Source organism: Ursus arctos, unplaced genomic scaffold (assembly GCF_023065955.2).
Source record: "Ursus arctos isolate Adak ecotype North America unplaced genomic scaffold, UrsArc2.0 scaffold_17, whole genome shotgun sequence".
In the NCBI taxonomy this organism is placed as follows: domain Eukaryota; kingdom Metazoa; phylum Chordata; class Mammalia; order Carnivora; family Ursidae; genus Ursus; species Ursus arctos.
The window spans coordinates 25,915,056-25,930,270 of NW_026622841.1; the positions used below are offsets into that span (position 1 = coordinate 25,915,056).

General features: G+C 42.1%; 1 protein-coding gene across 1 annotated transcript in view; it reads right to left on the bottom strand.

The window, feature by feature from the left end:
• Positions 1 to 625: 625 nt before the first annotated feature.
• The window catches only part of KATNAL2 (katanin catalytic subunit A1 like 2), a 62,792-nt gene continuing 48,202 nt past the window's right edge, over positions 626 to 15,215 (bottom strand). The window contains exons 14-16 of the mRNA XM_026496258.4: positions 2,578 to 2,740; positions 1,567 to 1,669; positions 626 to 1,051 (exon numbers count right to left, since the gene is read on the bottom strand). Of these exons, the coding sequence (XP_026352043.1) occupies positions 912 to 1,051; positions 1,567 to 1,669; positions 2,578 to 2,740 (406 nt within the window). The 3' untranslated portion in view covers positions 626 to 911. The remainder of the gene's footprint in view (positions 1,052 to 1,566; positions 1,670 to 2,577; positions 2,741 to 15,215) is intronic.

A 15,215-nucleotide genomic window follows, 5' to 3' on the forward strand; every position in this document is an offset into this window, starting at 1 on the left:
TTTTTCAGGGGTTGAAAGTAGATGGCTCAGATCGTGAATTTCTGAGGGAGATGCTTCCAGCTGTTGACCACCGCATAAGGAGATGTGGGGGAGCCTAAGGGCAGGGAAGACCCAGGACGACTGTTCTGGAATCTCAGGTTCCCCATCCTAAGCTTTGGATCCGCCGAGGACCTGTGGCGGTGGGAAGAGGGCAGAGCACAGGGGATGTGGAGAGTCCAAAGATGATAACTAGGGGCCAGAACTCCAAAGGCTCAGATGAAGCTGGTGGTGGTGGCGGCAGCAGCCCTGCTGCTAGCCCAAAACTCCAGATGCTCCCCTGAGGCGTAGCAGCAACCTCTGCGGGGGAGCTAGTCTGCTAGGGCTTTGCTGCTGATAGAACTGGTTGGGGTCAGAGTTAGGGAGAGCTGATGACACTCAGGATGTTGTCAGAAGAAGCACTGCATGTCCTTCCCCACGCCCATTCCTAACCACCCGCAAGCCCATGAGCTGGTCGGATGGTCTGTCACACTTAACTTCTAATGGGCCCCCCAACTTGGAGCCACTGTGCATTCTAACACAGCTTCCCAAACTAGGTCTTTTTCTTCGAAATGAAAATACCAATTCACAAACAAGGAACACTGTAAGAATCTGTTCATCAAATTGTATGGAGTCGAATTGTGAGAAAAGTTTCCATTGCGTGACTGATAGCATATACACCTGTAATTAACATCTTCAGTGTTTTGCTGGCATCAATCAGGAAAAATTAACAAGAATATCTTTTTTCCAAAATAGTACAGTTGTTCAAACGAACTCAGTCTTCAAGGATAATTTTCTCTTTTCTCTCCCAATCATTATGCTCTTCTCCCGCTTACACTAATAAATTGGAAGGCCTCTGTGGTGGTCTCTGTGGCCAGGTCAGGGTAGATGTGATTTCATACAGACTCGAACTCACTTTGCCAGGCCGAGTATCTCTGAGTCAGATTCTTTGCTGAAGGCTTGGTGTGAGCTAACACATCTAAGAAGTCGGCAGTGGTCACTGTATCCAGCTGGATTCCAGGTAAATTGCTGTTCTCTAGATAAAAACACAACAGTAACAGCGCAGTAATTGACCTTATGGTGATTCGTGCTCTTGAAATGCTAATAGACTTTTTTTCAAGACAATGCATAATGCAGCATTCTTAATGGTTAATGCAGCAAAAGGCAAGACTAAAGAGAGCTGGAGGAGAAATTCTTTAATGTGCAACTTAGCCCCTGAAGCCCAGATAAAAAATATGACTTAAATGTATCGTTATCAAGGTAGTGTTTAAGAGTTATATAGTGCCGCAAATGGATCCAGCCCAACATCATACTGTGCCAGAGAAATAAAAGCCTGAGCCCTAAGGAGTTTATCATCTGCGGCAAAGTTGATCCAAAACAGAACACCACAGAAGAGATGAGTTGAGTACGTGGAGGACAGTTTGACCAAAGAATGTGTTTGCAAGTGCAAAGAGCCACCGAGCACAGGAGCAAGGCTCCATCTGCTGGTGAAAGTTGGATTTTTAAACAAATTTCTCTCCCAGAGCACCTTCGCTGTGATCCCAACCATACCTGACTGGTGATTTTCAAGTGCACTGAAGATCTTCCTCATAGGCCGCATGGCTGCTTCCCTGCAGACGAGCTTAATGTCTGAGCCCGAGTAGCCCTCAGTCTCCTGAAACAGCCGCAGACCAGCCGTTGGTCAGTAATCACAGTGCTGGTGATGATTACGTTCTTATAGGCAAGACCCAGTACGCAACTAATGAATCATTGAACACTACATCCAAAACTAATGATGTGTACTATATGTTGGCTAATTGAATTTAAATAAATTGAAAAAAGAGCCCCTGTTTAGAATCTGTATCTGTCCCCCACGAACACCACACAAAGATTCCCAGATCTATCATGTTTGGGGGTAGAGAGGCTGCTTACGTGTTTGGATAACCTGAGAAGCTGGGCAGTAAACAACTCCCTAATGCCATCATGCTGGAAGATGCTGGTGAAGGACCAGACCACCCATGGTACCCTAATGGGGTCCTTGTGCCCAAATTCAGGGATGATCAAATTTGGAAGGCACTGTGTTCTTGTGAATAAGATCATACCTGCCTTTGAGGAACCTCAGAGAACATCGTTCAGCTGTTCATCATTCAGGTGAACAGAGAATATGTTCAAGTGTCCACTCAAAGGAGGCAGCGACACCAGTGACCATGAGGGTAGCAGATATGTACCCCCATTTCCATTTGTAGAAGATTTGAATCATCCCGGTAATCCTTTGTGGTATATCGGTTACCCGTTTTGCAGATGTAGAAACAGACTTAGAGAGTCAGTGGTTTCCCTGAGGCCACACAGCTAATAAGGGGCAGGACCAGGATTTGACCGTAGGTTCTGAGTCGAAACCCTCTACTATTTCCACTACATGGCACTGTTTCTCCCTGCTTGAATGAAGACGCGCATTGCTGGGCAGCTCAAGTCTTTTTTAAGTGACTCAAGGAATATGCCCCAAAACAGCTCATGAGAGGACCCGACCCAGAAGATTTGTGTGGTGGCTGCTTGGCCTGCAGGTGCTCCCTCCAGGCAGCTTACCTGGCTCAGCACGCGGTACTCCAACTCCGTGCGCAGCTCCAGAGCCCTGCTCTTGCTCACGGGGGGCAGCCAGTGGTGGATCATGGCTTGCCTGGCCTCCCGGCTGGGGAGATCCACCAGAATCCTTTTCTCCAGGCGGCGTAACATGGCACAGTCCAGCTCCCTGAGATCACGTAGGAAATGGAGGAACTGGTTAGAGTGATCAACTCACTTCTTAAGCAGTAACTATATTTTAAGAACAGTTTACCGTTGTAGGAAGCCATTCTGCATTTTACCTGTTACATCTATACCTGAGCGAACAGGAAAATCACCTCATGTTGTTTGGGAGAAAGACTTGGTTAAAAAAAGAAAATACATCCCCAAAATACCTCATGTAAAGGAGATCATTTTAGGTGACTTAATTTGGGGGAAAAATCCAACTAACAACAGCCACACGTGAGCATTCCCATTGCAGACATACCATGAATTATTCAGTCTAAAGCTGCCAGTGAGTTATTATTCCTGACAATAACTTGGGCACGCTGGGAAGTACATTAATTCTTCCCAAATTCTCATACATTCTGGAGTGAATGACTGTCTCACGCCATTGCTCTGCTGAACTCAAAAGAGCAAAAGTTCCTTCCAGGGTGCCCAACGCAAGTGTGGCCCTTTGAGACCCACAAGCCTGCCCCTCCCAAAACACTGTCAGGTCGGGTTTATGCAGTTTCGCATCTGTGAGCCAATTCTCTAAGTTCTTAATATAAAATTTCCAAACAGAAAAGTGGAATAAAACAATGGATATCCATAAACCTTCCATCTTGATTCAACAGCAGTTAATATTTCATCATATCTGCTTCATATCTATTTATCCAGCCAAACTATTTCAAAGTAAATTACATCATGAAATCTCATGCCTAAATACTTTAGCATACATTTCCCCCAATAAGGACATTTTCTTACATAGCTTCAATACTATTATGACACTCAGCAGAATTAACACTGATTGCATAAAATGTCTGATGCTCATTCCATATTCAAATCTCTCCAGTCATCCCCAAAATACCTTTTCCAACCCAAATCCAATCAAGAATCATGCATTACATATGGTTATATCTCTTAAATCTCTTATAATCTAGACCAGTCTCCTTGACCTTTCTTTAGACTTTGCCTTGACCAAAATAAGACACATTCTGGACTCCCCTGATGTTTTCCTCATGGTATCATGTAACTGGTTCCTCTGTGCCCTGTCCTCCAAGATGGAACATAGATCTAAAAGCTTAATTAGAATCAGGGTAGTGATTTTTGGCAAGTATATTTCATAGATGATTTTATGTTTTCATATTCATTACATTGGGATCCACATGTTGGTGTGTCCCACTATTAGTGATGTGGTGTTTAATTACTGGGATCATCTGATGTCCACAGACCACTCCATTGTAAACATCTCTTTGCAAGTAGTAAGTATTCTGTGTGCAATACTTTGAAGTTTTTTTTTTTTTTAAGATTTTATTTATTTATTTGACAGAGACAGAGACAGCCAGCGAGAGAGGGAACACAAGCAGGGGGAGCGGGAGAGGAAGAAGCAGGCTCATAGCGGAGGAGCCTGATGTGGGGCTCGATCCCGTAACGCCGGGATCACGCCCTGAGCCGAAGGCAGGCGCTTAACCACTGTGCCACCCAGGCGCCCCTGTGTGCAATACTTTGGCACTGTGTAAATACTCCTTTTCCCATCCCCTTTCAGCTAGTGGTTTTAGCATCTGTTAATGATCTTTGAATTGGTTATTTCATAAGAGTGGTACAAAATAGTGATTAAATTTTTTTTTCATTCCAAATGTATTATTTGGCACTATTCGGTAAAATAGAGCTTTCCCTCATTAAGGGGGCTCTTTGATTACCCTGTATTACCATCCCTATTAATAGATCGTTTTTAGTGTGAGTTTGTGAACTGTTTATATGTTAAAATTTCAGGTTCCTAAAATGGAGGGAAACATCTCTTTGATTTCCTAGTATAGAAATGAGGCAATGCTTGTGTGTTGGTCTGGCCTAACCATTAATAAAGAGTAACAAGGAAAGCATCATCACCAGATATTTCTCATTCATAAAGACACAATTTCCAGCGCATCTTCCTGTTCTTCCTCATTCTGAATCTCTGTCCTGATATTCCCTTTTACATTGAAAATTGAAAACATCCTTTCGGAGAGCATATGTGAATCCTAACTTGGGGTGACTAGATTTCTTTAAAGATTCTGTCTTGTCTTTACCTGTTGTTCCTCCAGTCCTGAGCTGAGACTCCATAGTGTGAGGGTGCTTCGCCAGCAATAACAACCACCTATTGCTTTTTTGCATTTGCTTTGTACTTTATCGGTCTCGCGCTGTTGAAATTTCATTTCATGTCAGAGACTCAGCCTTGCCCCTCTATGCAGCCATTCCCCCCTCTCAAGGCCAACATTTCTATTTAAGGCACAGGGTCAAGGAAATGTTGCAAAACTCTAGGAAATTTTTTTTTTGTATTTGAAATATTAATAAAAACTGTTGCTTAACTAGTAGTTCTAAGCGGCAGGCACTGGCTTTAGCATTTTACAGATATTAACTCACTTAATTCTCACAACAACCCTACAAGGTAGGTACTATTTTTTATCCATTTTAAGGGGAGGCAACTGAGGCACAGAGGTTGAGTAGCTTGCTTGAGGTCAGAAAGCTAGAGAATGGTGGCAGTAGATTTGAACCTGAACAGTGAGAGCCCAGAGCCTGTGCCTCGGATACTGGTCTGATGCCAGCACGGTAAGTGCAAGTAGACTGCCGACTCCTACCATGGTGAAATTTCAGGACCCCAAGAACAAAGAGGATCGTAAAAGCTTCCAGAGAGAAAAAACAGATTACAGACAAAGGATCAGTAATAAGACTTCTCATCAGCAATGCAAGACATTAAAGGAAAATAGAGTAACGCCTTCAAACTTCTGTGGAAAAGTGATTTCCAATGTAGAAGTCTATATCTTGATCAAACAACTAAGAGGACAGAGTAAAGATATGTTCAACATGCAAAGCCTACAAGTCTTTATCTCCCATGCACCCTTTATCAGGAAAGTACTGAAAGACCAAAGGGAGAGCCTAAACCAAACCAAAGGGCTCCATGGGATTCAAGAAACAGAAGGAAAAGGACATCTCCAGGATGATGAGGTGAGCTCCCACAGTCTCCTTCTCTACTGGGTACAGAGGATCATCAGGTCAGTTTGGTGTTGGCAAGAAGGTTCTGGCAGACATGGCTCCAAGAAGATGAAATCGATAGAATACCTGGTATGTCTGAATGAATCCAGAGTGGATTCAGACAGTAGAGAGTTGTGGCTGAATGGGAGGAGATGGTGGGAAAGGAAAGGAGGTGAGGGAGGGATAATTCAATAGAGGAGAAACCATTAAATTCACATTTTAGGAATTCAGGTCAGCAATACTGACCACTTGCCAAGTGTGTTGTTACTGCTAAGTCTTCAAAATACAGAAATTAATGAGACACACTCCCTCCTTATGAATAACTAGAGGCAATACTAGGGAGGTTTTGACCTTGGACTGCAGGAGTGTTGGTCCTGTAAACATCAAAGATAAAAATGGGACTTGAGATCGGACTAAAACCCAGGAAGGAAACAGAAACTACCCTGAAGGAAATTGCAGAACTGGGGGCGAGAAGCTGTTGCCGTATTTCTTTCAAGGCCTTGCCTTGGACCAGCTGCCCCTCCTGCAAAGACAGGGGACTGCAGAAGGAACGTTCTTTTGTAGGGGTATCTTCTCCCGGGTCTCCCCATCCCTTCTGAAGTGACTTCTTATTGAAAGGAAGACCAGATCCTCAGAATGCCTTAGGAAAATGGAGTCATGCAGGAGGTGGGAAACAATACCTCACTATAGATGTCTATATTGATCAACTAATGCCCTAAAGCAAGAGATTTACCTCAAAACTGCTTGTGGGCACAAAATAAGTGCAACTCTCTGACAGCCAGGTCTGATGGATGCACTTTTAATGACATCAATAATAATATAATCATGCAAGGGAGGAAACAAAGGACAAATGGAATGTACCCAGGAATTACTCTTTATGCCAATACAGTTATATGAAAAAATTGAATGTGTGGCAACCAGAAAACACTCCCTTTAGCTCTCACACTTTGTTGACTAGTTGTTCCGTTCTCATGTCTCCTTTATTTTGCTTCTCTGGTACCTTCATCACCTCGAAAAACACAAGCAACCAGCAAGAGTGACATGAGACCTGGCAGAGGCTCACAAGGCCTCAGGCCCAGGCTGCTGGGCCTGTGCTCACTGGCCTCCCAGACAGCCTCCTGGCCCTGAGACCTTGCACCCGAGCACCCGGGGTTCTGCGCCAAACCTGAATTCAGGGCCTCTCCTCAGCCCTTTGCCTGTCTCCCCTGTTAAACCGTGTGGTTCCTGGGACACAGATAATTCCAAATTTTACAGAATTTGGAAACAGAACGTAATTCTGTTTCATTCAACAGTTAAAACATTATTAAGTTCAAACTCTCTCAGCGTGGCAGGAGGAAAGGAACCTTCCATTTTGTAAGCAGCCTTCGTAGTACGTCTATAACCCACATGAAGGGAGTGATCATGGCTGCCCTTGAAGAGCAGAGTAAGGAACTCACTATTCTGCAGTAGAGCCAGTGAATAACGGGGAGCCAGTGAATAAAGCATTAAAGGTTACTTCGTCTCCCACAGTGAACCCCACACAAGCTGACTTTTATCTGCATTTCCCATGTGGGCCAAACTGGTCTGTTTGCTGTTCTCGGAGTCCACATTCTGCCATCCTTGTTGAGCTTCTACTCAGCAATTTTCGCTTCCTTTGTCTACCAAGAGCCAGGTCATTTCACAAGTCCAGTTCAAGTGTGCTGTAGTCCATGAAGACTTTATTTTCTTTTAAATTTCTGTTCTCAGAAATGGCCTCCTCCCTGTACCATTGTATTTTACTTGTTTGTACCATTCACATAGTACTGGCTGTATCCCCATCTCAAGTTATCTGTGTTTATATCTCATTCATCGTCCATTAGATAGCCAGCTTCCAGAGGCCAAGGATCATGGACCATATTTCTTGAGTTCCCCATCCAGCCATCACGCAGAATACTCAGAATAAGTGCTCAATAAAGACTACTTGGATGAATGAATGAACTTTTGGTGCAGGGCTATTGGCTTCATGTAAAACGGTCTGCTTCCTTAAAGCCCAGCATTCATTTATGAAGGTTTATCTGCTTTGTTGAAAATTAGCATTGTATAGTCATTAGTTCTAATTAATAGAGAAAATCAGCATCATCTCGGGCAATGGGAATAAAACTTTCTGTTTTCATCTTTAGTGAAAATAATAGAAACAATGATTTTAGGGGATGATTCATCAAACTCACTTGGCTGGGCAATGCTTTTGAAGATGAATTGAAAGATGTAGTCTCGAGGCGCCTGGGTGGCTCAGTCGGTTAAGTGTCTGCCTTCGGCTCAGGTCATGATTTCAGGGTCCTGGGATCCAGCCTCACATCAAGCCCCACATTGGGCTCCCTGATCAGCAGGGGGTCTTGCTGCTCCCTCTCCCTCTGCCCCTCCCCTTGCTCATGTATGCTCTCCCTCTTTCTCCCAAATAAATAAATAAAATCTTGGAAGGAAGGAAGGGAGGGAGGGAAGGAGAGAAAGGAAAAGAAAGAAAGAAAGATGTAGTCTTCGTATGGAGTCTCCAACCTCTCCTCTCCAGAGACTCCTCATTCTGAGGAGTGAATTTACAAGCCCCAGACAAGAGGATCCAGTAGGAAAGTCTAGATCAATCGGTTCAGTTTATGCCCTACTGATATTTGGGTTAAGAGCATCATTTCTTTATAATAAAGAGTAAAAGTTATTTCTAATTACTATAATACCAACAACGAAGATATATTCCCATTATTCCTGCCAGCAAATATATTATCAATAATTGATTTGTAAAAAACGGGAAGATTGTTTGCAGCAAAGTGAAGAACTCTAGATATCCAGAAATCTCTTGTTATAAAGCCCCTTTAAAAATGATGAATTATAGGAAACACTTTTTGAATACACAATAAATGAGCCCACAAGGAAGCAGGGCCAAAATTCTTGAGGACTAAAAATGAAGAGGAAGCTGAAAATCAACACTGAGCATTTGAAGTTGAAGCTGTGGCTGACTTGGGGTGTTTGCCTCTTAGTTATAAAAGGTTTGGATCTGCAGGTTTACATGTGGGATGGCATAGAAGGCCTTGGGCACATTCAAGATGGGAGGTGGAATCAAAGCCCATTACATAAAACAACCAGAGGGCACATACTCTATGAAAGGGTGGGTCAGAAAAATATGCCCACTGCCAAGGAAGGAACAGGAAATCTGTCTGTCTTGCACTTTAAGGTCTTCCTTTGTGATTCAGAATACAGACCTACCCTCATTGGCATGATCAGAGAAACCTTAAGCTGAGAATTAGCTTAAAGTGGTCTAAAGCTTGACACAAATATAAATTTTCTCTGGAAGCACACATGCAAGACTCACAGACAGAGTCCCCTTCATTAAATGTAAGCTCACCATCTAAAATTACAAGACCTGTAACAAACCACCATGTAATGAGAGCAGGAGAAACTTAACAGAATTAGACTCCACTGGTCTGGAGCACAAAATGATTGTGTTTAAGATGTATAAAAGATAAAAGGGGATCGAAGAGAAGAGAAGAGAAGAGAAGAGAAGAGAAGAGAAGAAAGAGAAGAGAAGAGAAGAGAAGAGAAGAGAAGAGAAGAGAAGAGACCTTTACTTCTGGCCGAGCTGGAATAGCCCATCGTCTTAGAATCAAAAATCCCTAGACATAATGCAGCCAACGAATGCCGGGAAACACTGAAGGGTGAAAGGAGGAGGAGGACAGACTGGGCCCCTTGGGACATGAGGGATGACGTGGCAGTGGCTTCTCTGGGTTTTCTTTTTGCCTCTCATATATCCCCAGTGGGGCACTGTAGACACCTAGGCCCCAAAACTGCTAACATGCACAGGCAAAAGCCCATTCTCTTTATACAAAGGACTATGAAAACCTTTTGATAATCCCTGCTCTACTCCAGCCAAACACTGAAGAAAATATCTGCTTCCCACCTATAAGTATCTGCGGGGCTGAGCTGGGAGCTGAGTCGTGGTGGGAGGAGCATGATCCAGCAGGCTGATGCCATCTTAAAACCCTCAAGAAAAAGAAAAAAATCAAATAAATTATGGCCTACCCATAAGTGGGATTCTATATGGAATTGGGTAGATGTTCAAACTTGTCCATAATACATGAAGTGAAAGAACAAAAAATGCAGGCCATATAAGAAAATAATTTGCATCCATAGGATGATCACAGTTTATATCGTGTGTGTGTGTGTGTGTGTGTGTGTGTGTGTATACACTGCACACACAAGAATCTGGGAAGATTTCTATTTACCAGGGTGCAGTTACAGGGGACCATTCACTTTCAAGCAGTACCGAAGTATATACTATATTTTTAATGAGTATGTGTGTATTACTTTTCTACATAGTCAAAACAGTAAAACTATTTCTTCTTTGGGGAAAAAAAATTACCGTGGAAAGCTACACAGGCAACAAATGATGATAACTACACCATTTTCTCCAGAAGGTATATACAAAGAGGCTAATCCCTGTGTCACAGTAGTAAAATTATGAGTACTTTTTTCTAGCTCTCAAATTTCCCATAAAACAGATATACTGATTTCATAATTTGTAAAATTTGGTTTTAAAATTATAGTTCACATGTCAACCTGCACCATTAAGAAGAAAAAAGAAATGCCACGGTAGGTTGAAAAGAGGTTGAAAGAGGTTCTGTCTGGTGGAACAAAGCAAACAGAGTAAGATGTGAACAGGACAAGGGCAAGGTTACCACTAGCAACCTCCCGCTTAGCCAGTCCTGTGCCCTCCCCACTGCACCTACCCAGTCCTGCACCACACCTTTCTTTCCTGGTTGTGTTAGAATCACCCGACAACCTCACGTGCAAGATCATGGACTTGATATTGTTGCATGGGATAGTGATGTTATGTATGGGCAGAAGCAATTTCAAGCAAAACAGTTTGACCACTGGTAGGCACAAAAATACAGTGAACAATAAAAAGCCTGAAAGCATGACTGAATGCAATTGCAGTGAAAAAGATGCAGTCATCAGATCAGAGTGAGTTCACGCAAACCACTGTTTCCCAAAGCATTCTCAAATGGAACGTTGGTCTTGTGAAATGCTCCTTGAGGAAAGGATTCTGGGGTCAAATAAGTAGGGAAAATACCGCTTTCTCATCACTTTCTCATAGCTTCTCTTGGAGAGTCACAACGCACAATAACATCCTAAAGGCACTGAGAAGTCCTGTCATGGAGGGAAACCAGTTGAACTGTCTTTAATTCAGTATCTCTTGAATTTATTAGATCACTAGGTTCTATCCTTTGGATAATGCTTATTGACCTATGGCAGACCACTCAGAGAAACGTTGATCCGGAGGGTGATGATAGCCAAGGCCTGAGGCTTTCCCCTGGAGCCCGCGAAATGCATGGAGAGATTGTAGGAAGAACAGGGGTTATGTGTGCTCTCTTCAGTCCCATGCACACACTTTTATAGAAATACCACACCAGAGAGGAGACAGCTCCTATAGGAAGAAGTCACTTTACATAGGTAAATTCTTGCACGTTCCCAGTGCAATAATCTCCTGGATCTTATTCTTTCTTCTGAACATTAGGATTGGGGTTTGTTTGTTTTTAATCCAAAGTTTGGTCATACTCAGTGTTTGATTTTTAAGGATAGTGAACTTTCTAGCCCTTCTGCAGTAGTAAATAAGAGATGAGTTTCATCATGCTTCACACATAAAATTTTCCCACCGTATTTGTAAAACATCTAAAGATGGCATTTGCCTTAACGGCCCTGGTCAGTATTTTCTTTCCCTCTAGACTCTTAGGCCTGAGTTTGTGCACACTTAACAATGGAAGTGGGCCAAATTAGCCATAATCGTGCTCACTAAACGTTTCTTACATGGCTGTTATTTTAATGATAATATTACAAATGCAACATTTGTTATTCTCCTCATTGCTTATTTACACATCAAATGACGCAGCCACACTGTTATTTCTTGCTTCCTTCTGGTCCTCTCTGGGATGCTGTAGCTGAGGACAGGTGCTCCTTGGAGGAGAGGCTGCACACCATCTCACTGCTGAGAAGGGAGAAATGACCAACCCTCTAAGAAAGAATGGACTGCCCTGCCCAGGGAAAATGGTAAGTTAACAAGTAGTAAATGAGAGCCTTGTGCCCTGAAAGATGCTGTAAGTGAGAACTAACACTAACCAACCATGAAGAATCTCTTTGGAGATTTTAAGATTGGGTTTTTATATAGTTTGGTATGATTTAGTTATTTCCGGCAGAAGGACAGTCTGCTGTAATCAGATAATTTTGCTCCCTCATGTAAGGCCCTGAAGCCAAGATAAAGGTCTGTTCCAATAGCCTTGAGAAGAATGCGGTATTTCCTCATACACGGACTTGGGCAGTATGTAGCAAGGGGCTTACAAACCATCCACTTCCTTTTACACAGTAATCCTACTTCCGGAAATTTGTCCTAAAGCAAAAAAACAAATTTTGGTCACAGATTTTTATTCAAGGAAGTTCATTTCAGTGTTATTTATAATAGAGAAAAGTTGGGAGCATCATATATGTTCAACAGGAAAGGAATGATTAACTAAATTGTGGTATATTCACATTTGGGAATTTTGGACAGCCATTACAAAATCCAATTTTCAAGGATTATTTAATGACTTTGGAAATGTTCTCACTATAATGTTAAGTAATGAAAGCAGGACACTAGTGGGAATACAAAATGTACAACCTCTATAGAGGGAAATTTGGCAATCTCTACTATAATTTCATGCACATTAACCCTTTGACCCAGCCATTCTATTTCCAGGAACCTCTCCCAAAGATACACTGGCAAATACACAAAGTGATATATGTGCACCATTATTCACAATAGTAAGAGTAGGAATAACCCAAATGCCCATCATCAGGTGATTGGGATAGATGATCGTATGCACAAAATGCAACATACACAGCTACAAAGGGAGTAAGTAAGAACTTTCTGCTCAGAATATTTTGTTAAGTTAAAAATCAAGATACAGAACAATTTATATAATATGCCACCTTTTGTGTAAGTTAACCAAACTCAATTATTTCTTGGAGTTAAAAAAAAACAAAACCTTGAGAGTTCATCTGTGGGGCATGTGTAGTTTGTCTCTATATAATGTCTGTCACTTCTGTTCAGTGAGTCTCAACTGGGGATGATTTTACCCCCCAGGGAACACTGGGCAATGTCTGAAAGCAAGTTTTGGTTGTTACGATGGGGGTTATGCTCTTGGTATCCAGTGAGGAAAGGCCAGGGACGCTGCTCAGCACCACGCAGTGCACAGGACAGTCCCCACAAAGCGTTATCTGGTCCAAAATGTCAGCAGTGCTGAGGTTAAGAAATCCTGAATTAGCACTTCCATCTCAGGCCAGGTGTGTACCATCTTCCTCGTCAAAAATGTTGCTGTCATGAGAGGAGTTGTCTTATTACTGAGAAACTCTGTTACATAATACAGAATATACCTACATATTAGGATTAAGTAAATGTTAATTATATTAATGGTAACTAAGATTTTCACAATTAGAGAAAATGTACAACTATAAAATCCAATAATTTAACTAAAGCTCTTGTAGTTTTAAATTTGAGTGGGAAATACTAGTGTGAAGTCATTATTTGCTTCTTTTTAAAACTATGTATTTCCCTAGTTCTGCCCGATCAATGGCCAAGAAGCGATGGTAACTCAGTTAGCAAGGAGCACCCCTAACTGTGAGATTGCAATCTCTAAATATTGTTTTTCCCATCAAGGGATACAATGAGTGCAATCCAGACTATTTAGACTTATTACAGGACAGTCTCCCTGACAAGTCAATGGCAAGTGGGAAAAAAAGGGGAGGAGGTCTGTTCTAGATTAAAGGAGACTTAAGGGAAAAACCAGTAACAAAATGCAAACCTTATTTGGATAGCAGCTCAGTAAATTAACTGTAAAAAGACATCTTGGAACAATCTGGGAAATCTGAATATAAACTGGGTATTAGATGATACAGAGGAATTACTGTTAATTTTGTTGGGGGTGGTAATGTCATCGTACAGTAATGGAAGAAAATGTCCCTTTTTTAAAAGATGTATACCGAGGTATGTTTGTGAGAAGTGACTTGACAATAGGATGTGACAACTGGGATATACTTTAAGGTAGTGCAGCAAAACGAAGCAGGGGGCAGGAAGAGATTAAATCAGTCGGGCAAGGGGCACCTGGATGACTCAATCCGCTAAGCTCCTGCCTTCGGGTCAGGTCATGATTTCAGGATCCTGGGATCAAACCCCGTGTCGGGCTCCCTGCTCAGTGGGGAGTCTGCTTCTCCCTCTCCCTCTGTGCTCTCTCTCTCAAATTAATAAATTTAAAAATCAATCGGGCAAGATGTTAGTTACTGAAATTGGGAAATGGTGGGTGCTTTTTCCTCTTCTTTACTGTCTGTTTGGAATTTTTCATAATAAGTTTTTTTAGAGTCCAGCATTGCTCAAGGATGGCTCAGAAAGAACATATCATTCCCAGGGACATTGTGATGATGCAGGCAAAGCTCAAAAGCATGTGCGTATTTGCTGCCCTGATGAGGGGCAATTCTTTTGGAAAAACCTTCTAAGCTTCTTTAATATTTGATTGATTGCCTTTTTTTTCTTTTCTGATCATTTCATTTGAGGTTTACTAAAAACTGATCACCTCAGGGAAATTGTGGCGGCACAGTAACTTCCTCCACAAAGTCCTAGGTATTCACTGGGAGTAGAAGCTTCTCTGTTCCTGTAGAAAATGTGTCAGTCCCCCTGGGGGGCACAGACATTCCCACAGCCGTGCACAGACCTTTCCAGCTGACTTGCACGTCACTTGGGACAGGAGTAAAGTGCTTGTGATCAACCCCATTTCAAACGGATGAAGCAGTGGAGGTTCTTTCTCTGAGGGATTTCACAATCACAATTAAACGACAGTTTTCTGCTTGGACTTCACTTTTATATTTGTACATAAATAGATCTATCATGAACACATAAAATGCTGATCACCGTACACATTAGTGAAGTCTTATAAATTTGAGGGAAGGTGGAACCAGGTTGAAATTAGAAATATATTTCAAATAACAGATTACACGTGCACATCATCTCTTTTCAGTGACTTCTTTTGGAGCTTAGATGACCAGCAAGAGAAACAATAGAAGAGTTTCTCTCCTCATCTTTGTGGAAACAGAAATGGATGGGGTAGGGGTGAGGGTGGAGAGATTGTGTTACTAGTCCCAACTCTGTTGTAGATTTGCTATTGACTTTGGGTGGATTGACCTTCCTTGACCTTGTCTGTGAATGGCAAGAACAGCATTTCCTCATCTGTCTCCTGTCTTACTTGCGGCTCGAAAGAAATAATGTATGTGAAAATATTCTTGGAAGTGTAAAGGGATTATAATTATTTTTTAAATATACTTTCCAACTAGATATTGTTTTTCCTTAGTCAGCCTCTCTTATTTCCCAATTCCACTTCTAGAATTGTTCTTAAACCACTCTGGGATACAGTTTGAATAAAAGACTCTGAGAG